The 25731-nt window shown below is 43.9% G+C and overlaps 1 protein-coding gene across 7 annotated transcripts in view; it reads left to right on the forward strand.

Annotated features, from left to right (window-relative positions):
* LOC112219613 (dymeclin) overlaps window positions 1-25731 on the forward strand; it is a 159879-nt gene that overhangs the window by 114815 nt on the left and 19333 nt on the right. Inside the window, exon 15 of one of the 7 annotated variants that reach the window (XM_042302108.1) lies at window positions 3048-3600. The exons of the other annotated variants lie outside the window; for them this stretch is intronic. Within the exon in view, the coding sequence (XP_042158042.1) occupies window positions 3048-3116 (69 nt within the window). The 3' untranslated portion in view covers window positions 3117-3600. Of the gene's footprint in view, window positions 1-3047; window positions 3601-25731 lie in introns of those variants that run through there. 7 annotated transcript variants of the gene reach the window in all.

Raw genomic sequence — 25731 nt, forward strand, 5'->3', positions numbered from 1 at the left:
GTGTCAGGTTCTTGTCCAGTTCTGGAATTTAGGTGGCCACGGACTAGTACATGTCCCTGGGCCTGGAAATGATTGATTTCCCCCTCAGGATGGAGAAGCTGTCTTCATTAAAGTATGGAGATTCTAGTGGGGGTATAAGTAGCACACAGGAGGATGTTTTTCTCTGATGAGTCTTTCCTTTTGGATTTCTAGCCAAAAGTAAAAATGTCCTGTTTTGATTCATTTAATAGCGTGAGTTAGGTCTGCTCTATACCAAATGATCATACTCCCTGAGTCCCTTCCCTGTTTCACACCTGGTAGTTCGGTGGATGGGCCTACCAGCTCTCTGTAGCCTAGAGGTAACCAGCTCTCTCTTTTGCTCCCTCCTTCTCCACAGCTTCCCTCTTCCCTTCCCCATGTGCTTAGAGCTGTGGATGTTCTCATTAGGCTAGACTGCAGCTCAGGGCACTGAGCTCCATATGACACCTAGATATATTCTAATCCATGTGAGCTCGATGGACCACTCTGATGAAATCCTTCTCTGCCTTCTGGCCCATATTCATATTCAGTCCCACAGTCCCTTTGTGAATGACAGTGGGCTTGGCTGGCCATAAACATGTTATTGTTATCATGGGCTATAGGGACATTGGTCTATATGGCAGCTTTCTGGCCACTGGCCACAGGCAGCAGACCTGATTGAGTCACTGATCTGCTAGGGAGGGGTAGAGTATCTAGCCCTGTCCCCATCCCTGTTCCTGTTCAGTAGTATCTGCTTGGTGTCAATGCCAAGTGAGGCGGGACAAAACATATTTAACTAGCCACAATACTCCTTCCCTCTGTAGTCTCCCTCATCGTTCTCTCTTTTCTCTCTCCTTCTCTCCCTCCTCTTTCTTTCCTCTCTGGTCTGTTTAGCAGAAGAGTGGATATAAAGGCAGTAATATAAAGCAGCTGGCCCTGACAGTATTCTGTTCCCCGCTGCTCGAGGGGAGGAGGAATGGGGAGGAGGAACGGGGGAGTAGAACTGCGAGAGAGACCGAAGGGGTGTAGAAAAAGAGAGGAGGGGAGTAGGGAGAGAGAGAGTTTGTGACTGACTGGCATCTGGAAACAATGTAATTTGGCATGGTGGCCAGGCTATGGAGAGAGAGCGAGGGAGAGGGAGCTAATGTTTGTTTAATGTAGGATTGTCCTTAAAGCAGGAGGATATTAAAAAGAGAGGATGAGAGACCTCAAACACTGTCAGCTCAGTGGGGGCGTTTCCCCCTAATACCTGTGTGTTCCAAATGGCACCCTGTTCCCTTTCTAGTACACTACTTTTGACCAAAAAGTGGCAGATGTAAATTAAAATGTAGTGCACTTTATAGAGAATAGGGTGCCTTTTTGGACTCAACTTTGTCTTTGCATCTCCTCACCACCACCAAATCCCCCTCCTCCTGTTCATCAACCCTTGTTCCTTACCTCCCACGCACACAGCATTCTCTCTCCCTCTATCTCTCTTGGTCCGGCTCTCTCTCTCGGTCTCGCTTTCTCTCTCTTGGTCTCGCTTTCTCTCTCTCGGTCTCGCTTTCTCTCTCTCTCCCTCGCTCTCTCTCTCTCTCCCTCTCTTGGTCCGGCTCTCTCTCTCGGTCTCGCTTTCTCTCTCTCTCCCTCGCTCTCTCTCTCTCTCTCCCTCTCTTGGTCCGGCTCTCTCTCTCGGTCTCGCTTTCTCTCTCTCTCCCTCGCTCTCTCTGTCTCTCTCCCTCTCTTGGTCCGGCTCTCTCTCTCGGTCTCGCTTTCTCTCTCTCTCCCTCGCTCTCTCTGTCTCTCTCCCCTCTTGGTCCGCTCTCGGTCTCGCTTTCTCTCGCTCTCCCCCTCGCTCTCTCCCCCACCCTCGCTCCCCTCTCTCCCCCGCTCTCCCCCTCCTTTCTCCCCCTCCCTCGCTCCCCTCTCTCTACCCCGCTCTCCCTTTCTCTCGCTCCCTCGCTTTCCCTCGCTCTACCTCGCTCTCGCTCTCTCGCCCCTCTCTCTCTCCCCTTGCTCTCGCTCTCTCCCCATCGCTCCTCTCCCCTCCTCTCTCTCTCTCCCCCCTCCTCTCTCTCTCTCCCCCTCGCTCCCTCTCTCTCCCTCGCTCTCTCCCCCTCGCTCTCGCTCGCTCTCCCTCCCTTGCTCTCCTTTTCCCTCGCTCCCTCTCTTTCTCTCCCCCTCGCTCTCTCTCTCCCCCTCGCTCTCTCTCCCCCTCCGCTTGCTCTTTCCCCTTCACTCTCACTCTCCCCCGCTCTTTCCCCTTCGCTCTCTCTCTCTCCCTTGCTTTCTCTCGCTCTCTCAAGCTCTCAAATTCAAATTCAGATTGCTTTATTGGATGAAATATAATTTGTAGATATTGCCAAAGCAGTATAGTGGTACAGCATTTCAGTAAATACAGTACAATGCAATAAGGATATTGAAATACAGTTAATTTCAGTAGTAATTATAAAAATAGTACATATAATCATGTATACAGGTACAACACTACTGCTGTTGTATTGTGTCATCGTTGGTCGATACATTTAATTAAAGAAAATAAGATGATAAAAAGAACGAAGGAATGGCTAATAAATTAATTTACATGAAGAAAATGTAAATGGATGATGGTTACACTATGTATTAGTTGTAAGTTATATACAATGCATTAATGGTCATGGGATGTCCCTCCGGCTATGGAAATCATATAAATATCTGGGAGTAATATTAGCAGTTTGTCCCTCACCCAGAATAATTCCCATCTTTATGTCATTAGTAAATGCACAGAAGTTGGGAATTGATTGACATATTATCTTGAAAAAATATGATATTATTTGGGAGTATTTCTCACAGTATCTCTCTGTCTCTCTCTCTGTCTCTGTGTGTTTGTGAAGCTGGGTCTGGTTAGTGTCAGATCTGTAGAGGGTTAGGCCCTGGCCCCTGGGGACAGGCCAAGGGCAGCTCCAGCCCCTATCCCCTGTAAACCCCCTCAGCAGAGGTCATGTGTCTGTTTACTAATGAACATTTCAAAGTGACTGCTGTTAAGCACGCACACACTCACTCTCTCTCTTTCTCTCCCTCATTCTCTCCAGCTATCCGCCCACCCCTGCCCATCCCCCATCTTACTCTACCACTCAATCCCTCGCCTCGTCCTTTCGTGATGAGCTCAACTGAGGGCCCGGACTCAGTAGGACCCAGTAGCAGGAATGATTTGTTGATGAAGGATGATGTGTTCTGTTTTTGTTTTCCCTCTTAAGGATAGTTGAAATAAATTAAAGAAAGAAATAGTGGTTTGGACTCATCTCTGTGAGGAGATCAAAGCACCACACAGATACATCCTAAACCATACATACTGTATAGATAACCTCTTTAACATGGCATACCAGACCTCCGTGTGTCTCTGTTTACATCTGTGGGCTCACTGAATCTACTCTGTTTAATTGTCTGTATATATACTCACCGATTCAGCCTGGAGCACTATTCCCTCTGTGGGTTAGTCCTGCTAGCTAGAATATTGCATCACATATACTGTAGCTGTTGTGCTGCTTGGCTGAATCCATACTGCAGCGGTATCATTTATTTGTTTGTTTTCAAACGCTAAACTAGTACTTAGGAATACTACAACACTATGATGACACACCACAATATGCACAGGTGACCCTGCTAGTGCGAGGAGATTCATTTCATCCCTTTCGCTCCTGCTGCTTTACCTCCACACCCCCTCCGTCATTAGTTTACACTGTCACCCTGCTTATGGCAGGCAAACCTTCCGACAGACTGCTGCAAAGACTGAGAGAGGATGAGTCAGAGGCTGCCCACTTGTCTGTCTGTCTGTCTGTCTGTCTGTCTGTCTGTCTGTCTGCCTGTCCATCTGCCTCTCTCCCTTTCTGTCTGTCTGTTCTGCCTGCCTGTCCGTCTGCCTCTCTCCCTGTCTGTTCTTTCTTTCTGTCTGTCTGTCTGTCTGTCTGTCTGTCTGTCTGTCTGTCTGTCTGTCTGTCTGTCTGTCTGTCTGTCTGTCTGTCTGTCTGTCTGTCTGTCTGTCTGTCTGTCTGTCTGTCTGTCTGTCTGTCTGTCTGTCTGTCTGTCTGTCTGTCTGTCTGTCTGTCTGTCTGTCTGTCTGTCTGTCTGTCTGTCTGTCTGTCTGTCTGTCTGTCTGTCTGTCTGTCTGTCTGTCTGTCTGTCTGTCTGTCTGTCTGTCTGTCTGTCTGTCTGTCTGTCTGTCTGTCTGTCTGTCTGTCTGTCTGTCTGTCTGTCTGTCTGTCTGTCTGTCTGTCTGTCTGTCTGTCTGTCTGTCTGTCTGTCTGTCTGTCTGTCTGTCTGTCTTGCCTGTCTGTCTTGCCTGTCTGTCTTGCCTGTCTGTCTTGCCTGTCTGTCTTGCCTGTCTGTCTTGCCTGTCTGTCTTGCCTGTCTGTCTTGCCTGTCTGTCTGTCTTCCCGTCTCCCTCCCTTACTGTCTGCAGCCAGCATCTATCTTCAGTAGGGCCGCCCCAGCCAGCCGGCTCTCGGGCCTAATACTATACAGGTATTTTATGTATTGTGGTCTTTACACTGCTGGCTTAGATAGAGAGGGGGGTAGGGGGGAGTAGCTCAGACTGATGCTGAGGTTACAGTCAGCAGGTGGAAGCAGCCAGTTAGTCACTAATCCACTAATGACCAGCCAGTCATGGGGGCTGGATTAGCACGAAGCTACCACTGCCAGGGAGCCAGGGCACTAGGCAGACCAGACCAGCCAACCTCTCAGTTCCAGCCAGCATTCCTATTGGCCTCTAGCTAACTGTCAGGGCAGACAGGCAGGTCAGACTCCCAACCCAAGCCAGCTTTACCCAGAAGCCAACTAGGCTGAGCTATCGCTAGGTTAGCTTACAGATGTTGGTGAAATAATAAATGCCACCCAAAGCAATTTACAGTACAGTAAACACTTAGAGTACGTTGAGTACAGTACGGTCCCATATGTGGCCCCAGCGGAAATCAATTGCAAAGTGCCATGCTTCTACCAACTGAGCTACACACGATCACAAAATGACTTCAGATATGGGTGTCTGATGAAAGAAAGTAAGGCACGAGGTGAGGATGGGAGTTTGGCTGGTAGTGTTGTACTTCCATAATGCACTATAGGGCCCCCTCTAACAGCATGGGTTTCAGCAAACAACAAGTGCTACTTATCTGACTTCTGAACTTGAGTCTCTTAGCATGCATGCACACACACACACACACACTCTCTCGCTCTCCCACTTACATGGATTCAGACACACACACTCTCTCACCCCTAGACACACTACTCGTCTCGAGCCTTTAATGAAGTCAAAGCCGAAATGTTAGCGGACAAATGAAAGCTCCTGTAATTACATGGGCTGAGCCCTAATTGAGCCTCCATAATACTCAGAGTACTGGGACTACTGCTCTATACAGTTCAGTTCAATTCAGTTAACACCCTGTATTCTGTCTGTCTGTCGCTGTTTCTCGTGTCAGACAGACCGATATCATTGACCATTTGAAGAGATTTGGAGAGGTTTGTGCTGTGTTTGTAAGTGCAGTGTAGATATTTCCACAGAAACAGTTCTAAGCTTTTACCTTTCATCTATTCTATACTGTATTGCGTGAAAAAGGGTTGGTGGTTGGAATAAGACTTGCCGACCTAGACACTTTCTGCAGAAGGCCATCCTCTTCTTGCGTGGAAGCCAGTTTGTGATTGAGTGGCTTCGATAAAACTGCTGACCCTCCCTGTCTGCTAAAACTGCGTCTCTCTATCTCTGTCTTTCTCACCCTCTCCTCTCCTCCTCCACTGTTGCTGATTACTTCCTTTGCGTACAGAAAGTGTATTTGTTTACCTTGGGAATAACAAGGTTTCTATTTCAGAAAAGGGGGGGGAACATTCTGTAGACCTCCTCGCTGTCCGTCCACACACACACACCGCCCGTACCCCCTCCCCTTTAATCAGGTCCAGTTCATATGGCCATAACAGTAAGGGGGAGACGAAGAGCAGGGGAAGAGGGGAGGGATGGCCCTGTACAGTGTGGTGTAATTGTGATTATGGAATGCCTCCCTCTATGTGCCATAATGCAGGTCAGAGAATTACCCATTACAGCCTCCCAAAAGAATCTTGTTGTTTCAACGCCAGCTCTTTTCTGTCTGTGTGTTTCACTCTTGTTCTCTCTCCCCCTAGGGCTGTGGTGCACCATTGGTTGCTGGTGTTGTTTTTATTGTTTCACTGCGGTAGGTGGTTCTGACCGGTTTGGATTTTGCATACTCCCCTACCAAACCTCCCGAGTGGAGCCGAACATACACGCATGCACAGACACACACACAAAGTACCTCCCGTGTGGAGTGGGACAGCCAATACATTAAGCTGCTTGTTTATTCATGCCAGCTCTCCTGCTTTAGGAGAAAATCCTGCAGATGTTCATGTCTCTTCACTAAGCCTGCAGCCTCATAGAGAGCATTGTTAAGAGCAGAACACGCAGTAGGACACACACACACACACACTCACACAATGGAATAGTCACCACCATTGATAATTCAACACATTTAAATGTTCTCAGCGCTTCGTCTGCATGACTTGGGGAAGTATTTCTCCTTCTATTGACAGTAAATAGTGCACATAGCTGTAACAATTGGAATTCATCGTACTAACAGACATTCTACTTGGTCATTTTTTTTCTTCCTTTTGTGTTCTGTCTGGTCTCTTAACCTCCCTCACAGATCTGTGTGCTGTCTGCCTTTTGCCTTGACAAAGGCTATGTTGTGTTGCTACTCTACTCCCACTCAGATAGCAGATATGACCTGACACACACACACACATATGCTTTCTCCTGGCCGTCACACCTCACCACTGACCCATTAACCTCTGACCTATTCAATATAGCCAGGCCCGGAGGCTCTCCGTAACCACGGTAACCAACGCTTGCCCCTGGTGACATATCAGAAGGCAGGCTGTATTGGCGTTGTTATTAATAACTGATGATCAGCCCTGTTCTGTAAATGAGTAGGTAGTGGCAGACACATTACACACACACACAGAACAAATATATACACACACACACACAAAGAACACAGCAGGACGTAGACACTCAGACAGAACAGACAGTCCCCGAGGCCTCCCCTGACCCTGTGTCATGCTGAATGCTAAAACCAGTCTTAACACACACACGCACGCTCAGCCCTACCCTCCAGGTTTAAGGATCAGCAGTACACAGATTAACAGTTATCTCCCAAGTGTACACACTCTCTCATCTACAACACACACACGGTCTATGTCTGCGGTTATGCAAATAGCCAATCAAATCAAATCAAATGTATTTATATAGCCCTTTGTACATCAGCTGATATCTAAAAGTGCTGTACAGAAACCCAGCCTAAAACCCCAAACAGCAAGCAATGCAGGTGTAGAAGCACGGTGGCTAGGAAAAACTCCCTAGAAAGGCCCAAACTTAGGAAGAAACCTAGAGAGGAACCAGGCTATGTGGGGTGGCCAGTCCTCTTCTGGCTGTGCCGGGTGGAGATTATAACAGAACATGGCCAAGATGTTCAAATGTTCATAAATGACCAGCATGGTCCAATAATAATAAGGCAGAACAGTTGAAATTGGAGCAGCAGCACGGCCAGGTGGACTGGGGACAGCAAGCAGTCATCATGTCAGGTAGTCCTGAGGCATGGTCCTAGGGCTCAGGTCCTCCGAGAGAGAGAAAGAAAGAGAGAATTAGAGAGAGCACACTTAAATTCACACAGGACACCGAATAGGACAGGAGAAGTACTCCAGATATAACAAACTGACCCTAGCCCCCCGACACATAAACTACTGCAGCATAAATACTGGAGGCTGAGACAGGAGGGGTCAGGAGACACTGTGGCCCCATCCGAGGACACCCCCGGACAGGGCCAAACAGGAAGGATATAACCCCACCCACTTTGCCAAAGTACAGCCCCCACACCACTAGAGGGATATCTTCAACCACCAACTTACCATCCTGAGACAAGGCTGAGTATAGCCCACAAAGATCTCCGCCACGGCACAACCCAAGGGGGGGCGCCAACCCAGACAGGATGACCACATCAGTGACTCAACCCACTCAGGTGATGCACCCCTCCCAGGGACGGTATGAGAGAGCCCCAGTAAGCCAGTGACTCAGCCCCTGTAATAGGGTTAGAGGCAGAGAATCCCAGTGGAAAGAGGGGAACCGGCCAGGCAGAGACAGCAAGGGCGGTTCGTTGCTCCAGAGCCTTTCCGTTCACCTTCCCACTCCTGGGCCAGACTACACTCAATCATATGACCCACTGAAGAGATGAGTCTTCAGTAAAGACTTAAAGGTTGAGACCGAGTTTGCGTCTCTGACATGGGTAGGCAGACCGTTCCATAAAAATGGAGCTCTATAGGAGAAAGCCCTCCCTCCAGCTGTTTGCTTAGAAATTCTAGGGACAATTAGGAGGCCTGCGTCTTGTGACCGTAGCGTACCTGTAGGTGTGTACGGCAGGACCAAATCAGAGAGATGGGTAGGAGCAAGCCCATGTAATGCTTTGTAGGTTAGCAGTAAAACCTTGAAATCAGCCCTAGCTTTGACAGGAAGCCAGTGTAGGGAGGCTAGCACTGGAGTAATATGATCATTTTTTTTTGTTCTAGTCAGGATTCTAGCAGCCGTATTGAGCACTAATTGAAGTTTATTTAGTGTTTTTTCCGGGTAGCCGGAAAGTAGAGCATTGCAGTAGTCTAACCTGGAAGTGACAAAAGCATGGATGAATTTTTCTGCATCATTTTTGGACAGAAGTTTCTGATTTTTGCAATGTTACGTAGATGGAAAAAAGCTGTCCTTGAAATGGTCTTGATATGTTCTTCAAAAGAGAGATCAGGGTCCAGAGTAACGCCGAGGTCCTTCACAGTTTTATTTGAGACGACTATACAACCATTAAGATTAATTGTCAGATTCAACAGAAGATCTCTTTGTTTCTTGGGACCTAGAACAAGCATCTCTGTTTTGTCCGAGTTTAAAAGTAGAAAGTTTGCAGCCATCCACTTCCTTATGTCTGAAACACATGCTTCTAGCGAGGGCAATTTTGGGGCTTCACCATGTTTCATTGAAATGTACAGCTGTGTGTCATCCGCATAGCAGTGAAAGTTAACATTATGTTTTCGAATGACATCCCCAAGAGGTAAAATATATAGTGAAAACAATAGTGGTCCTAAAACGGAACCTTGAGGAACACCGAGATTTACAGTTGATTTGTCAAACCATTCACAGAGACAAACTGATATCTTTCCGACAGATAAGATCAAAACCAGGCCAGAACTTGTCCGTGTAGACCAATTTGGGTTTCCAATCTCTCCAAAAGAATGTGGTGATCGATGGTATCAAAAGCAGCACTAAGTTCTAGGAGCACGAGGACAGATGCAGAGCCTCGGTCTGATGCCATTAAAAGGTAATTACCACCTTCACACGTGCACGTTTTTTACATTTTCTGGGTCAAGGTTTGGCTTTTTCAAGAGAGGCTTTATTACTGCCACTTTTAGTGAGTTTGGTACACATCCGGTGGATAGAGAGCCGTTTATTATGTTCAACATAGGAAGGCCAAGTACAGGAAGCAGCTCTTTCAGTAGTTTAGTTGGAATAGGGTTCAGTATGCAGCTTGAAGGTTTTAGAGGCCATGATTATTTTCATCATTGTATCAAGAGATATAGTACTAAAACATTTGTTTCTCTTGATCCTAGGTCCTGGCAGAGTTGTGCAGACTCAGGACAACTGAGCTTTGAAGGAATATGCAGATTTAAAGAGGAGTCCGTAATTTGCTTTCTAATAATCATGATCTTTTCCTCAAAGAAGTTCATGAATTTATTATTGCTGAAGTGAAAAACCATCCTCTCTTTGGGAATGCTGCTTTTTATGTTAGCTTTACGACAGTATCAAAAATAAATTAAGGATTGTTCTTATTTTCCTCAATTAAGTTGGAAAAATAGAATGATCGAGCAGCAGTAAGGGCTCTTCGATACTGCACGGTACTGTCTTTCCAAGCTAGTCGGAAGACTTCCAGTTTGGTGTGGCGCCATTTCCGGGGTGCAACAGCATCTAGGTTATTGCGCAAGGTTAAATTGAGTCCTCAGTTAGGTGGTTAACTGATTTTTGTCCTCTGGCGTCCTTGGGTAGACAGAGGGAATCTGGAAGGACATTGAGGAATCTTTGTGTTGTCTGTGAATTTATAGCACGACTTTTGATGTTCCTTGGTTGGGGTCTGAGCAGATTATTTGTTGCAAACGTAATAAAATGGTGGTCCGATAGTCCAGGATTATGAGGAAAAACATTTAAGATCCACAACATTTATTCCATGGGACAAAACTAGGTCCAGAGTATGACTGTGACAGTGAGTGGGTCCAGAGACATGTTGGACAAAACCCACGTCAGTCAAGAATTCAAGGCACACTTAACCAGCATGGCTACCACAGCATTCTGAGTGACGCAGTGGTCTAAGGCACTGCATCTCAGTGCAAGAGGCGTCACTACAGTCCCTGGTTCAAATTCAGGCTGTATCACATCCAGCCGTGATAGAGAGTTCCATAGGGCGGTGCACAATTGGCCCAGCATCGTCCGGGTTTGGCCGGGGTAGGCCGTCATTGTAAATAAGAATTTGTTCTTAACTGACTTGCCTAATTAAATAAAAAACTAATTTAAAAAAAGATAGGATCATTGTCAGTAATGACTACGGCTCACCTCCACCCAAGCACCTGAAGCCATTCGTCCCATATACTGTACATCCTCAACATCTGCGATAGGGATAGAATGAACATATCTCATGTATGGGACTCCCAATCATGGCTGTTCAAAAGTTTTAGAACATCTACTCATTCAACGGTTTTTCTTTATTTTTTATTTTTTATACATTGTAGAATAAAAGTGAACACATTAAAACTATGAAATAACACATAGAATCATATAGTAACCAAAAAACTGTTTAAGAAAAATATTTGAGATTCTTCAAACAGCCACCCTCTTCCTTGATGGCAGCTTACACACCCTTGGTATTCTCTCAACCAGCTTCCCCTTGAATGCTTTTCCAACAGTCTTGAAGGAGTTCCCACATATGCTGAGCACTTGTTGGCTGCTTTTCCTTAACTCTGCGGTCCAACTCATTCCAAACCATCTCAATTTGGTTGAGGTCGGGTGATTGTTGAGGCCAAGTCATCTGATGCAGCACCTCTATCACTCTCCTTCTTGGTAAAATGGCCATAACACAACCTGAAAGTGTGTTGGGTCATCGTCCTATTGAAAAACAAATGACAGCCCCACTAAGCTCAAACCAGATGGGATTGCTTCAGAATGCTGTGGTAGCCATGCTGGTTAAGTGTGCATTGAATTCTAAATAAAACACAGTGTCACCAGCAAAGCACCCCCACACCATAACACCTCCTCTTCCATGCTTTACGATGGGAAATACACATGCAGAGATCTTCCGTTCACCCACACGCGTCTCACAAAGGCACGGCGGTTGGAACCAAAACTCTCCAACTTGGATTCCAGACCAAAGGACAAATTTCCACTAGTCTAATGTCCATTGCTCGTGTTTCTTGGCCCAAGCAAGTCTCTTCTTCTTATCAGTGTCCTTTAGTAGTGGTTTCTTTGCAGCAAATCGACCATGCTGTCTTCTCTGAACAGTTGATGTTGAGATGTGTCTGTTACTGGAACTCTGTGAAGCAGGCTGGTAACTCTAATGAACTTATTATCTGCAGCATTATTTTCTTGTGGTGGTCCTCATGAGAACCAGTTTCATCGTAGAGCTTGATGGTTTTTGCGACTGCGCGTGAAGTAACTTTCAAAGTTTCACGCATTGACTGACCTTAATGTCTTAAAGTAATGAAGGACTGTCGTTGTTGCTTATTTGAGCTGTTCTTGCCATAATATGAACTTGGTCTTTTACTAAATAGAGCTATCTTCTGTATACCCCCCCTAACTTGTCACAACACAACTGATTGACTCAAATGCATTAAAAAGGAAACAAATTCCACAAATGAACTTTTAACAAGGTACACCTGTTAATTGAAATGTGTTCCAGGTGACTACCTCATGAAGCTGTTGAGAGAATGCCAAGAGTGTGCAAAGCTGTCATCAAGGCGAAGTGTGACTACTTTGAAATATCTGTATTTTGATTTAACACTTTTCTGGTTACTACATGATTACATATGTGTTATTTTATAGTTTGGATGTCTTCACTATTATTCTACAATGTAGAAAATAGTAAAAAATAAAGAAAAACCCTTGAATGAGTAGGTGTTCTAAAACTTTTTGGCCGGTAGTGTAGATATCTGTAAAATACATACGGTATGCTTCCCTCCTTCACTGAGTGTACAAAATATTTGGAACACCTTCCATGGTTGTCAAGTTGTCTGGATGTCCTTTGGTTGGTGGATCATTCTTGATACACACTGGAAACTGCTGAGCGTGAAAAACCCAGCGACGTTGCAGTTCTTGACACAATTATACCGGTGCGCCTGGCACTTACTACCATACCCCGTTCAAAGGCATTTAAATATTTTGTCTTGCCCATTCACCCTTTGAATGGCACACATACGCAATCCATGTCTCAAGGCTTAAAAATCCTTATTTAACCTGTTTTCTTCCCTTCATCTACACTGATTTGAAGTGGATTTAGTGACATCTTTAAGGGATCATAGCTTTCACCTGGATTCACCTGGTCAGTCTGTCTTGGAAAGAGCCTAATGTTTTGTACACTCAGTGTATATTGCTATTGCTGTATTAGAGAGGAGAGGGAAATGGCTAGACAGAGGAGTATAGGAGTGGGGAAGGGGGCAGGTGGTGTGGGTGTCTGGATTTTTTTTTTTAAGTCTCTGCTTCATTACATATGGGGAGAGACTGGGGCACCTCTCATTTAATCAGCCTAGCATGTCTAACACACACAAAGACGTTGAGCTTACACACACACTTCAAAACACACACAGACGTCTAGCTTGCACATTTGCATCTGACCTGGATTCCCTGGTGTGCAGTGGGCTAATCTCATTACAGACAGAGCTCTGCTGCAGGGAGAGAGAGCTGTAGGAGTGGGAAATGCAAGTTGCCACCTCCAACGCTTCCTGCTACTCTCCTCTTTACTCTTTCTCCCATTCTCTTCCTCCTTCCTCTTCTCTCTTCTTCCCTCTTTTGTTTCCTATCATCTCTTCTCTTATTCTCCCCTTCACTCGCCTCATCCTCTCATCTCCTCTTCTTCAGCTAGACTAATTATAACCTAAACTCTGGAGTCTGTGCCTGGCGGGCCACCACCTCCCCTCCCTATGAGCCCTGGTCAAAAATAGTACACTATACAGGGAAGAGGATGCCATTTGGAAGGCAGATGGTACCTCTGCTCCATGACACACCATCAATCCTTATTAGTCAATCAGACAAACAGACACTGCTCAGTGAGGCTCTGTCTGGTCTGGCTGCCTCTGCTGTCTCAAGGTCGCTGTCACACACACATCTATTACCTGTCCTCCTCCTTAATCCTAAGTATAAAAAATAAAACACTAATATATCTTGATTCGATTAGTATTCAACCCCCAGAATCGATACAGAATCATCTTTGGCAGCAATTATTTCTGGTTATGTCTCTAAGAGCTTTCCACACATGGATTGTGCAAGATTTGCCCAGTTATTATTTTCAAAATTCTTCAATCTAGGTCAAATTGATTGTTGATCATTGCTAGACAACCATTTTCAGGTCTTGCCTTATATTTTTCAAAAGATTTAAGTCAAAACTGTAACTCGGCCACTCAGGAACATTCACTTTCCTTTTGGTAAGCAACTCCAGTGTAGATTTGGCCCTGTGTTTTAGGTTATTGTCCTGCTGAAAGGTGTCTGGTAGAAAGCAGACTGTTAAAGGTTTTCCTATAGGATTTTACCTGTGCTTAGCTCCATTCCATTTTTTTTTATCCTGGAAAAACTCCCCAGTCAATGTTGTTGATCCATCCTCAGTTTTATCCTATCACTGCCAATAAACTGTTACTGCTTTAAAGTCACCATTGCTCTCAAGGTGATGTCCTTCCTGTCCGGAAACTGAGTTAGGAAGGATGCCTGTATCTTTGTAGTGACTGGGTGTATTGATACACCATCCAAAGTGTAATTAATAACTTCACCATGCTCAAAGGGATTTTCAATGTCTGCTTTTTTATTTTTACCCATCTACCATACAATGTAGGTACCCTTCTTTGCGAGGCACTGGAAAACCTCCCTGGTCTTTGTGGTTGAATCTGTATTTGAAATTCACTGCTCTACTGAGGGACCTGTGTGGTGTACAGAGATGAGGTAGTCATTAAAAAATCGTGTTAAACACTATTACAACTTATTGTGTGACTTGTTAAGCACATTTTTTTCTCCTCTACTTATTTAGGCTTGCCATAACAAAGGGGTCGAATACTTATTGACTCAAGACATTTCAGCATTTTATTTTGAATTCATTGTAAAAATGTTTTTTTTTTAAACATTCCTCTTGTGACAAAACATCTCAATTTATTCCATTTAAAATGTAGGCTATAACACAACAATGTGGAGTCAAGAGGTGTGAATACTTTCTGAAGGCACTGTATGTGTCATTAGTAATGTGTGTTGGGTTAATATTCTCCTGCTTCCAGAGCCAATGACATCAGCCAGATTTCAGGAAGTGATTGATGATTGGCTTCTCCTAATCGATAGCCAAGTCTAGTCCTATCGTTGAATTCTCTCCATAACGTAGCGAGATGTAAAGCTGTCATTAGATTTATCTGTGTTGAGTAAAGCAGCCATCACCAGAGCTTTTTACTGACTGACATTTACTGACTGAGCCTGTTACACACACACACACCTACACACAGTGTTTAAAAAAGTTTCATAACGCTAATAACGTTGGCGACAGACTCCCACCTTGCTAAAATGTCTACTGGCGGGTTTCACACCACAGGTAGATCAGGGCAGACTCTGAGGAGGTGGCCATGGTAATGGACCTGTGTGTGTGTGTGTGTGTGTGTGTGTGTGTGTGTGTGTGTGTGTGTGTTGTGTGTGTGTGTGTTGGTCAGCCTGCATTGCTAAGCAGTCAGATCGCCACTGGGCTTATTTCATTAGTGTCTTTAAGCTGCTTTGCACTTCTTGACTCCAGACTAGAGTTGTCCTTAGTCAGGACTTGGGTTCCCTCTCAGCCTCTTGCGGTGCAGCCTTATGATAGCAGGTTCACTTTAAAGGCACACTCCTTTATTCCTTTTTTTTTCAGTCAAACTGCAGTCCCACCACTTGGTTTGCTCGAAACCTCCAAATTCCACAAAAGCAGTGCTAGTAGGAATACGACCAATATCAAAAAGATGTATTATTATTCAATTCCATGTGTCATCCCAGGCTAGTAGCTATCTCTCTAGACAGCTGTTTTAAAGAAATGTTTTGTTTCTCTTCGTGTTGTCTGATTTATAGTCATGGGAAGTCACAAATGATCAACACACACACAAACCAGGGCTACCGTTGCCAGTAATTGCCGGCTTTTGGCCGATAAAATAAATTGTCCGGGGCTGCATATCATACATCACGATTTCACCCTTCAGCACCATTCTCACTCCTTGCGCACTGCCTTATGTGCATGCGCCTGCTGCTGAGGAGAGGGAGAGAGCGAGAGAGGAGCCTTGGGATACTGTTGATTGCGAAGATGGAGGCCTGAAGTAAAACGAAAGTTAGAGTATGCCTATAGTGAAAAGCCTTCAAGGGGAATGTCCTCCGTATTGGACAAGTTTTAATATTGTAGTGGACAAAGATGAGAAGAACGTTGATGCACGACCTTATGCAGGCTACTGTGCAAAAAATATATATTGTATTTATAATCATTTGATTTATCATTATATATACAGTACCAGTCAAAAGTTTGGACACATCTACTCATTCAAGGGTTTTTCTTTATTTTAACTATTTTCTACATTGTAGAACAATAGTGAAGACAACAAAACTATGAAATAACACATGCTTTTTTTGGTTACTACGTGATTCCACATGTATTATTTCATAGTTTTGATGCCTTTACTATTATTCTACAATGTAGAAAATAGTTTAAAAAAAGGAAAACCTTGAATGAGGTGTGTCTAGACTTATTTTATATATATACAGCGCATTCAGAAAGTATTCAGACGCCTTTACTTTTTCCACATTTTGTTACGTTACAACCTTATTCTAAAATGGATTAAATCGTTTTTTGATTCCCTTATCAATCTACACACACTACCCCATAATAACAAAGCAAAAACTGGTTTTAGACATTTTTGCAGATTTATAAAAATTCAAAAATGGAAATATTACATTTACATAAGTATTCAGACCCCTTTCTCATTTGGCAGCGATTACAGCCTCAAGTCTTCTTGGGTATGACACAAGCTTGGCACACCTGTATTTGGGAAGTTTCTCCATTCTTCTCTGCAGATCCTCTGAAGCTCTGTCAGGTTGGATGGGAAGCATTGGATGGGTTCAAGTCCGGGCTCTGGCTGGGCCACTCAAGGACATACAGATACTTGTCCTAAAGCCACTCCTGCGTTGTCTTGGGTGTGTGCTTAGGGTCGTTGCCCTGTTGGAAAGTGAACCTTCGCACCAGTCCTGAGTGCTCTGGAGCAAATTTTCATCAAGTATCTCTTTGTACTTTACTCTGTTCATCTTTCCCTAGATCCTGACTAGTCTCCCAGTCCCTGTCTCTGAAAAACATCCCCACAGCATGATGCCGCATCCACCATGCTTCACCGTAGGGATGGTGCCAGGTTTCCTCCAGAAATGACGGTTGGCATTCAGGCCAAAAGAGTTCAATCTTGGTTTCATCAGACCAGAGAATCTTGTTTCTCATGGTCTGAGAGTCCTTTAGGTGTTTTTTGGCAAACTCCAAGCGGGCTGTCGTGTGACTTTTACTGAGGAGTGGCTTCTGTCTGGCCATTCTACCATAACTGCCTGATTGGTGGAGTGCTACAGAGATGGTTGTCCTTCTGGAAGGTTCTCCTATCTCCACAGTGGAACTCTGGAACTCTGTGACCAAGGCCCTTCTCCCCCGATTGCTCAGTTTAGCCAGGCAGCCAGCTCTAGGAAGAGCCTTGGTGGTTCCGAACTTCTTCCATTAATGAATGATAGAGGCCACTGTGTTCTTGGGGACCTTCAATGCTGCAGACATATTTTGGTACCCTTCCCCAGATCTGTGCTTTCACACAACCCTGTTTCAGGGCTCTATGGACACTTCCTTTGACCTCCTGGCTTGGTTTTTGCTTTGACCTTATATAGAACAGGCGTGTGCCTTTCCAAATCATGTCCAATCAATTTAATGTACTTGTGATGGACTCCAGTCAAGTTGTAGAAACTTTTCAATGATTATCAATGGAAACAGGATGCACCTGAGCTCTGTACATTTTTAAAAACCTGTATTTTCTTTGACATTATGGGGTATTGTAGTTAGAATAAGGCTGTAATGAAACAACATTTGGAAAAAGTTAAGGGGTCTGAATACTTTCCGAATGCACTGTGTATGTGACCGACCGCCTTGACCGCCGTCTTATGTAACAAAATGTGTGTTTTTTACATTGGATAAAAGCAGAGACACAGCTACAAAATGGTATATCATACACTGCATTTGAGGAGCAATAGGAAAGTAATTCTGCTTTGAAAGTTGATAAACTTGTAACCTCACTTTTGAGAAATGGCATTTGAGTGTTTTGGTACAAACTGGAAAGCTCTTCTTTGTCTACACCCATTTAGCATCGTTCACATCCTCTTAAGCTTTAGCCCGACCCATCTCTTTAAGGGTTGATCCAAGCGTTTTGTACTAACAGCAGTCAAGCACCCAAGCTAACTGGCTCACTTGCTGGCTACTGTTTTACTGTTTTATGTTATCCAGAGCGTTGGTGACCGCAACTGTGCTGTCAGAATGTCCATTCGTAAATTCAGAGTGTTTCGCTCTGGGAGCGTTCAGACAGCACACTGGACGCTCTGGCCGATGATTGTGGTTGATCCGTGCGTTCTGACCTCACAACGGCAGTTAAGCACCCAAGCTAGCTTTGGCTAGCTACTTCCAGACACAAATGAGAGGACACCCCACTCTGACCATTTTATGCGCCTTAGCAGAGCTGGTTAGGTTGTTTTCATGTTATCCAGAGCGTTGATGACTGTGACTGTGCTGCTGGCAACAATTTAATTATGCTTTTTTTGCCGACGTTTACTGACACCGGCCATATTCAATGGGTTTTGAGCGTTCGTAAATTCATCAGCTATTCTGCGCTCCGTCACACTCAGACGAGAGTGCTCTAAAATCGGAGTAGATGGCCAGGCTGAATTTACGAACACACCCGAGTGGGCTCCCAAGTGGCTCAGTGATCTAAGGCACTGCATCTCAGTGCAAGAGGCGCACTACAGTACCTGGTTTGATTCCAGGCTGTATCACATCCGGCCATGATTGGGAGCCCCATAGGGCGGTGCACAATTTGGCCCAGAGCTGGGTTTGGCTGGGTAGGCTGTCATTGTAAATAAGAATTTGTTCTTAACTGACATGCCTAGTTAAATGAAACATTTAAAAATAAGTGGTTACTTGCATAGTGGAGTCGTTTGTTAAGACATGTAGCTAGCTAGGTAAACAATGAACCATAATCCCAACTCATGATGTTACTACCTTGCATGAATCTGCAGCTAGCTAACATTAGGCTATAAATAGCCAAGCAAATGGCCCTGACATACGAATAATAAGATCATACACGTAATGTTAGCTAGTGAGCCAGCCAGCTAACGTTAGGTAACTAGCTAGCTAGCAGTATACTTTAACTTGAAATGAAACCGACTTTGTCCAATTTATAAATGTGTAATATCTGAAAATGTAGCTAGCTAGACTATCTTGTACATCATGTTTGGACGCTTCTCCCTATCACGGATGCCATCATTGCCCTTAGTTTGAAGATGTAATCCAGAGACCGGTGTTTTCTCCATCTCCTTAGCTATCACCATCTAATTTCACTGACTTCAAAACTTGGCCCTCCAGAAAGTGGAGAGCAACACATATGCCATTCTACTAAGAATATATATATATATATATATTTTAATAGCCACGTTAGACAGGATTACCTACACATACTAACCAGCTCAGAAGCTCACACAGAAGTGTGCTACAGTATATGGCCAATCCGAACACATCTCTTGGCATGTCCAGCCCACTCATTATCTCAGCCAATCATGGCTAGCGGGAAGGTTGCAACTTTTTCTGTGGCTAAACCAACTAGGCTCGTAATTTAACAATTGTATTTTTATTTACAGATGGCATAGACGTTTGTTATTTAGGCACATGGAAGTTCACAAGTTCTAGAAGGCTTTTCTTCCAAAAACGGTTGTGTGACCCATTTCAGGAAACTTGGCGTATGTCACGGGTCACTACTTCACACGAGAGCCATTTGAATGTGTAATTATTGTTATTATTGTAGTCCTATGTATTAACCTAAACCAGTTCTATAAATATGCTAAATGAGTTTCATTCTGTTGAGAAATTTTCATTGACTAAATTAAGTTTGATCTGCCTTTTTTTAATTGTGTGCTCAGTGTTTAGTTTAAGATAGGTTATAAGTAGGCATGTTGTAAAATAAATATCATTAACCTATTGCTGTCATTTGTTGGGTAAGGTTGGCACTAGCCTTTCTTGGTGCATGCTGCAATATATAGCCTGTTCAAAACTTTTGTTAAGGTTTCAACCAGTTTGCAAATGTTTTGTTTCATTCCAGTGAAGGAAAGTTCCAACTGTAATGTTGTGTTTTCCACAATATAATATCCTGCTCTATTTTCCCTATAAACAATTCCTTGACTTTTGATATTACCCTAATAAAGTTTAGAAACTTTTGTGACGGTGTGGTGTTGCTATTAGCTTTTGATAACATAGTTGAGATGAGGATGAATGTTTTAGGCCTACCAAAGTTAGTCCTATAATCTAAGAATTGAATGCTTATCGTTATGAAAAATATTCTGATAGAAAATGAGCGAATTATACTCCTATATCAAGTGTTGCACAGTATACTGAAACTTTGGTACTTTGATACAAGAACATGTAAAACGGTTTGGTGCTAGAATTTGTTACTTTCGGTACTTCTGTCAAATGTATTTCACATCATATATGGATTGCGAGGATCGAGTCTGTTGTAATTTGTCCGAATTTTCTCAAGGGGGCTGGCCAGGCTGCGCTTGCACATGCAGCTGTCAGCGCAAACCACTTAAGCTTGAAGAGAGAGAAAATACTGAAAGCATTGACACAGACAGAAGGGGAAACCTTACTTTTAAATATCTTTGTCATGGCTTCTTCTAACGAAAACATCATACCTCCACGCCCACAATTTGTTGACATAAATGGCTCCAAAAGCGAACTATTGGAAACTTTGATTACAGAGCAGATGAGGGCCAGCCCACTGACGCAACTAAACAAAAGGTGTTAGTTACAAAGCAGTGCAGCGTAAGGGAGGTTTAGTTCCAAAACGGCAAAAAAACGATTTTACCTTTACATTGTAACGTTGTCTTTATTCTACTAAATTTTAATAATTGTGTGATAAATGTCATTAATATATATTCAGCATGCCATTCATGTGAGCATTATGATATGATTACACAACCCAAAAGTCATGTGAAACGCACTCAACTTGACAGCAATATATTTAGACTACTTTGCGTTTGTCTGGGCTTCCTAGCAGTAGCCAGTAGAAACTAGACATCCAGCTGCCATGTGCAACCTGGGAAGTGAAATGCACTCAGGGAATTGTAGTATGCTGTGTAAATTCCATTGTATTTCTGTGACGTGTAGACTATTGCGACATAGAAGCTCCAGAAAGGAGCTGGAAAGGGTTCTTGGTTTTGGTACTAAACTATTAATTGAATACGTAAAATGATTTAGCTGTAATGAATATTAATTCATTCAGTGCCTTCAGAATGTTTTCACACCCCTAAACTTTTACACATTTTGTTGTGTTACAGACAGAATTCAAATGGATTAAATTGGAGCCTCTCGAGTGGCACAGCATTCTAAGGCACTGCGTCGCAGTGCTTAAGGCGTCACTATAGCCCCAAGTTCGATACCAGGCTGTGTCACAGAGACCATTGAGGCGGTGCACAATTGGCCCAGCGTCGTCCAGGTTAGGGGAGGGTTTGCCCGGCCGGGATTTCCATGTCCCATCGCGCTCTAGCAACTCCTTGTGGTGGACCGGGGCCCCTGCAAGCTGACTCCAGTCGCCAATTGGACGGTGTTTCCTCCGACACTGGTGCGGCTGGCTTCCGGGTTAGGGTTACTTATGTATTACTTAAATAAGGTGTTTCTGTTTTTATTTTTAATACGTTTTTAAAAAATATCTAAGAACCTGTTTTCACTTTGTCATTATGGGGTATTGTATGTAGATGTAATCCATTTTAGAATAAGGCTGTAACTAACAAAATGTGGAAAAAGTCAAGGAGTCTGAATACTTTACGAATGCACTGTATATCTGACTATAAAAAGTCCATGTCGGTGTCATAGCATGCCGCCGGCATATCTCTAATTCTCTCTCTCTCTCTGAGGCTTAAGCTTTTCTTGCTTTTTTATAAATGTAAAAAAATATATTAATACCTTAAAGTGGATGCCTAATCCTATAGGCCTATGCATGCAATGCCCTGATGCATTTAGTGCTCAAATCTCCGACAGCTGAACCGTGAGGTGGACAATTATTGTTTTAGAAAATTAAAAACCAATAAAACAATAGGCTATAAAGTTTTGCATATGCTACACATTGAAACACAAGGAATAGTGTTTTTGTAATTTGTTACAGGCTGTTTTTAAGGACATGTAAATGTGTCTCATTTGGCCAATATCCCTCATTTATTGATGGGGCTGGCACTGCATGGGTGGACGCCCTAATCGGGTACGCACCCAATGCATATGGATGGCCTGTAAGTTTCTCAGATGTCTGATAAATTGTCTGGTAAATCTTCCCAGTCACTTGTCTGTGACAAATTTTCCGAACTGAAACACTGACAGGGAGACACACACACGAGCTCTTCTGAACCTAGCCAGGGCAACAAATGTATACACTCCCTCCCCAGGGCCCGGATGAATGCAGGGGCTTACCGGGGCTAAGGCCCCTGTTCCCAGGCCCGTGGGGGGCCCAACAGGTAGCAAAAACAAACAAAAAATACATGAAATACAGTATATGTAGTATATATTTGACATATTTTTACCGCAACCACAGGAGGATTCAGGAGCCCTCTCTCATTGAGTGTAGACAGCCGCCTGCTGCCGCTCTGCTCATCATCAGATTGGGGGAGGAGAGGAGGTAGGAGGCCCAAGTGGGTAACTGGGGGCCATGCCTTGAATGGGTAACTGATTAATAAAAAATAAACTGCATATTAAGAAAATGTGACTGGCCAACTGTGTGAGTCAGGGGCCCAATGCCATAAGGGGCACGAGGCAAAAAAAAAAGTTTTTTTAAATTATTATTTTATCCAACCAAAGGAGCCCGCTTTCAATGTTCAAAATACACCAGAGAGCAACATTTAGCCACAGAGCATCAGTAGTTACAAAAAAAGAACTGGATAAAATTTTGATCACAAGCCATGCAGGTAACTGCCAAAATGAAGTGTCTTAAAAGGGTGTTAGGCCACCATGAGCTGCCAGAACAGCTTCAGTGCACCTTGGCATAGATTCTACAAGTGGACCTAAACCATGCCAGGAAAATGCACCCAACACATCATAACATAAACGTTGTATCCCTCATTTACTCAAGTGTTTAGTTTGGCAGTGACCGGTTGCCTACAGTCAGGAAGGCCGCAATTTGGGCAGCAAGTGCGCCAAATATACAGCTTGTTCCATTGTGGCCATAGACCTATAATCCATAGAAAGGATTTGGAACATCTGCTCTTACCCTGGCAATTTGAGTGTTAAACTCATGGGTACGCTAGCAATGGCTTCCCGTCCTGACTTGAGTGGGAACTGTTATCTATAGATTATATTTCTATGGTTGGTTGCAGCTGTTTATTTGCCTTTTTGCAAATTTCTAAATACAATTGCGGTAAAAATGTACAGTTTGGAAAGCAAATGCCTACCGCTGAAAAGAGAAGACTAATCTGTCTGTAGAACCAATATTTATTTATTTTAATAACTCAATTTTTTGCCAGCAGCACTTTTTTTCACAAAAAAAGGGCCTATGATTTCTTAATCCGGCCTTGTCCCTCCGTGTCCTACATGACAGATGGTTGTGTGAATAAATGTTTTACTAACTCTGTCCCAAATGGCACCTTGTTCCCTATATAGTGCACTCCTTTAGACCAAGGCCCAAAGGGCTCTGGTCTAAAGTAGTGCACTATGTAGGGAATAGAGTGCCATTTGGGTCACTCCCTGGCTCTTTTCAACAGTTATCAGACAAACTGTTCCTGTCACACACCATGTTTGTTTGAACACAAAAAGCTTTTTGATGCGAGCAACTCACACACACACACACACACCAACACCCCGTTTCATTCCATATCTGTGTTCCGTTCGCTCATCATGTGCATGTTTCTATGACAACATCATATCGCTGCCTCATAGTTTTATCTTGAGTATTTGTATGTGTTTTATATACACACACACACACACACACACAGACTCCCTCATACACAAGCTGCCTCTTTGACATACACTCACGCACCAATAATCATACTCTGGCACATACATTTCCTTTTGATGCAGGTTTTGCAGTAGGTTGAATGTCGCTCCTACACACTCTCCTAGAGATGATTCACTGTTCTCCATATCTCTGATCTTGACATCTGACTCTGAGAACCTTTGCAGGACTGATCAGCTGGACTGATATCTATTCTCTTCCATGTCATTTCATAAACTACTGTAATGTAATACACCAGACAGCCAAGCCAGTGGCTATCTACAAGCCAGCGCTGCACTATCAGATGTAGATGAAGAGTACAGTATGTCCTCTCCATCTCTGCTGCCCCGCCTTACCCTAGAAGATGATATCTAGCTATAGCTACGCTGCATGGGATTATTCAGACCAGCTTTCTCCTAGGCCTTCTCTTTTCTCCTGGGCTGGAACAGGCATGACTCTATCTCTGTAAGGTACTGGAGATCCAGCTGTTCAGAGAACATGTATCACATGGCGGTGCAGAGGGCCCTACAGCCAGGAGATGCCATCACTCAGATAAACCAACTATCCATCTTTCAGTGTGCACTTCCTATCTACCCTTTGTGTCCTCAGAATGGATCGCTCTTGCTCACTCCTCTCCTTCTCTTCATTTTTGTGCTCAGCGGTCCTGCAGTCAGTGGCTCCCCATTGCGTCTCTGACTCGATTTTCAGCCAGTGACTCTCGGCTGGTGGGCTGGCTCCGTCTTAGCCACTCAGAAGCCATTAGTGCAGGGGTCTAAATTGGTCTGACGCACAGAGGGTGATCCAGCTCTCCTGCTGCTGCAGACAGACATGATTATCTGTGTCCCAAATGGCACCATATTCCCTACTTAGTGCACAACTTCTGACTAGAGCCATGTGGGACCTTTTCAAAAGTAGGGCATTATAAAGGGAATAGGGTGCCATTTGGGATGCTGCCATGCTCTTTCCTCCCTCTCAGCCATGGGAATATGGCATAAGCGCTGCCAGACGGCAGGGAGGTAGGGACTGGGTAGAATGAAACTGTTGATGTCAAAGGTGAAATGGCAAGTAGACAAGCAGTAGGGAGGGAGGGAGTCGAAAGGGAAATAGCAAGTAGACCAGCCTCAGGCTGGCAGCCCCATGCGGATGCAGATACCATGCGTCTGTCTCTTTCGCTCCCCTTATCTCTCTCTCCCCCTCTGAAGGAGTGATGTCTTCTCTCCTTCGCTGTGAGGAAATTGGTTCGGACATGAGTTGTTTTGTGAGTCAAAAGGACAGTGTGAGTCCCTATGCAGTTGAAACGGTATGGTGTGTTGTTGCTGCTAGTATCCAGCTGACACCCTGGAAGAACATGTTGTTTGGAGCTATAGAGTGGTAGACCCATAGCATATGTTCTGTTTTATTCTGTGGGTGCACAGATGGTTATGGAGGGTAATTTTTTTAATATAATCTTTATTTCCCTTTCGACAAGTCAGTTAAGAGCACATTATTATTTACAATGACGGGGAACAGTGGGTTAACTGCCTTGTTCAGGGGCAGAAGGACAGATTTTTACCAGCAACTTTTCGGTTACTAGCCCAATGCTACCTGCCGCCCCTAGGGCCGTTACAGTGACTGTATGGTAATCATGGTAATTAGACTTCTCCAAATAGGCATCTCCAAGCTCTGATGCTGCTGATGGTCATTTGTAGCCTACCAAACTTGCTAACTGCCTCCTATTCAGTACTCTATTGTCCCTGTAATCACTCTGACATCAATGCAAATGTTTTCGAAAATCTAATCAAACACTACATGAGAGCCCATGAGCTCATCTGTTTCACAACTAAAGTCACATAAATAATTAAGCATATAGGAGTATCTTTGTTAACTTTTCAACACAGAATAGCCGCATGTGCACACTCCCCCAAATCATTTGTAGAAAATATCCTTTCTATTTTATTCAGTTATGTTCAATTGTATTCTTCATACTATAAAATAATTCCACGGAATTCTAAGCAAATCTTGTCTGCTAAATGAACTAGTGTAGCCCACCGCCATATGGCATAGTCATATCAGGGCCTAATATAAGGACAGCTATTCTGTTCATCTGAAACAGACTACATTTTCTTCATATTATGTTTCTTTTGACCTGCCTAAAATAAATAATTGATTTATTGTTCTTTCTGTAGGCTATATTACATGGATTTATTAGACTTTTTAAAATGT

Source organism: Oncorhynchus tshawytscha, linkage group LG20, assembly GCF_018296145.1.
Source record: "Oncorhynchus tshawytscha isolate Ot180627B linkage group LG20, Otsh_v2.0, whole genome shotgun sequence".
Lineage (NCBI taxonomy): Eukaryota > Metazoa > Chordata > Actinopteri > Salmoniformes > Salmonidae > Oncorhynchus > Oncorhynchus tshawytscha.